This window comes from Nematostella vectensis, chromosome 14, assembly GCF_932526225.1.
Source record: "Nematostella vectensis chromosome 14, jaNemVect1.1, whole genome shotgun sequence".
NCBI lineage: Eukaryota > Metazoa > Cnidaria > Anthozoa > Actiniaria > Edwardsiidae > Nematostella > Nematostella vectensis.
The window spans coordinates 4,192,040-4,193,236 of NC_064047.1; the positions used below are offsets into that span (position 1 = coordinate 4,192,040).

The following is a 1,197-nucleotide window of genomic DNA, read 5'->3' on the forward strand; positions in this document are numbered from 1 at the left end:
TGTAATTCTGCCAAAGGCGTTTTCATATTATTAGAAAATAAATAATGAAGATAATGATAAAAATATATCATGTGTTAATAAATTAAAATCATATACTGATAATGTCCGAAGTCTTTGTCCTGGCTATCGTTATTCCCAACCCTATCCCCATCCCCATCCCTATCTTCATTCGTCTTCCCATCCCCGTATACATCCCCATCCCTATCCCTCCTATTCTCCATATTTCCATCCCTATCCCCATTAGCTAATCCCCATCCCCATCCCTCCTATCCCTCTTATTCCTATCCCTCTTATTCCTATCCCTATCCCTATTCTTATTCCCATCCCTATCTCCATCCTCATGCCCATCCCCGTCCCCGTCCCCACCCCCATTCCTCCTATCCCTATCCCCATCCCCATCCTCACCATCATCCCCATCCCCTTCTCCATCCCTATTCCCTATTCCCAACCCTATCTCCATCCCCATCCTCATCCCTATCCCCTTCCCCTTCCCCATTCCTATTCCCATCCTATCCCCATCCCCATTTCCATTCCCATTCCCATTCCCATCCCTATCCCCGACCCTATCCCTATTCACATTCCAATCACCATCCCTATCCCCATCCCCATTCCTATTACCATTCCTGTTCCCGTTCCCATTCGCATCCCCATCCCTATCCCCGAACCTATCCCTATCCTTATTCCCATCACTATCCCCATTCCTATCCCTATTCCCATCCCTATCCCATCCCATCCCATCCCATTCCATCCCATTCCATCCCTATCCCATCCCATCCCATCCCATTCCATCCCCATCCCTATCCCCGACCCTATCCCTATTCCCATACCTATCCCTATTCCTTCCAAATCCCTATTTCCATTCCCATCCCATCCCATCCCCATCCCTATCCCTATCCTCCCTATCCTCATATTCCCTGTCTCCATCGCTATCCCCATCCCTATTACATTTACTTACCCGTTATTAATAAATATCCTGAGGATATTTTCTGCTACCAAGTGCAGAGAAAATACATTATCATGCAGACTATTGGCATACGAAAAGAGTGGAACTAAATAGCTCGTAGAAGCACTAGTTTTTAACCAGATACAGGCTGTTATAGACATCATATTCGGAATGATGCCGTGATATTTGATGTAATTTCCGTATGAACGTGTGGCGATCACCATTTGGTAATTGTTGTCTCGCGCTAAAATGAA

At 45.9% G+C, this 1,197-nt stretch overlaps 1 protein-coding gene across 1 annotated transcript; it reads right to left on the bottom strand.

Moving 5' to 3' along the window:
* Positions 1–244: 244 nt before the first annotated feature.
* Positions 245–748, bottom strand: LOC125559890 (protein qua-1-like). The gene has a single exon (XM_048722065.1). The coding sequence runs from the start codon at positions 746–748 to the stop codon at positions 245–247; it is 504 nt and encodes a 167-aa protein (XP_048578022.1).
* Positions 749–1,197: the final 449 nt, after the last annotated feature.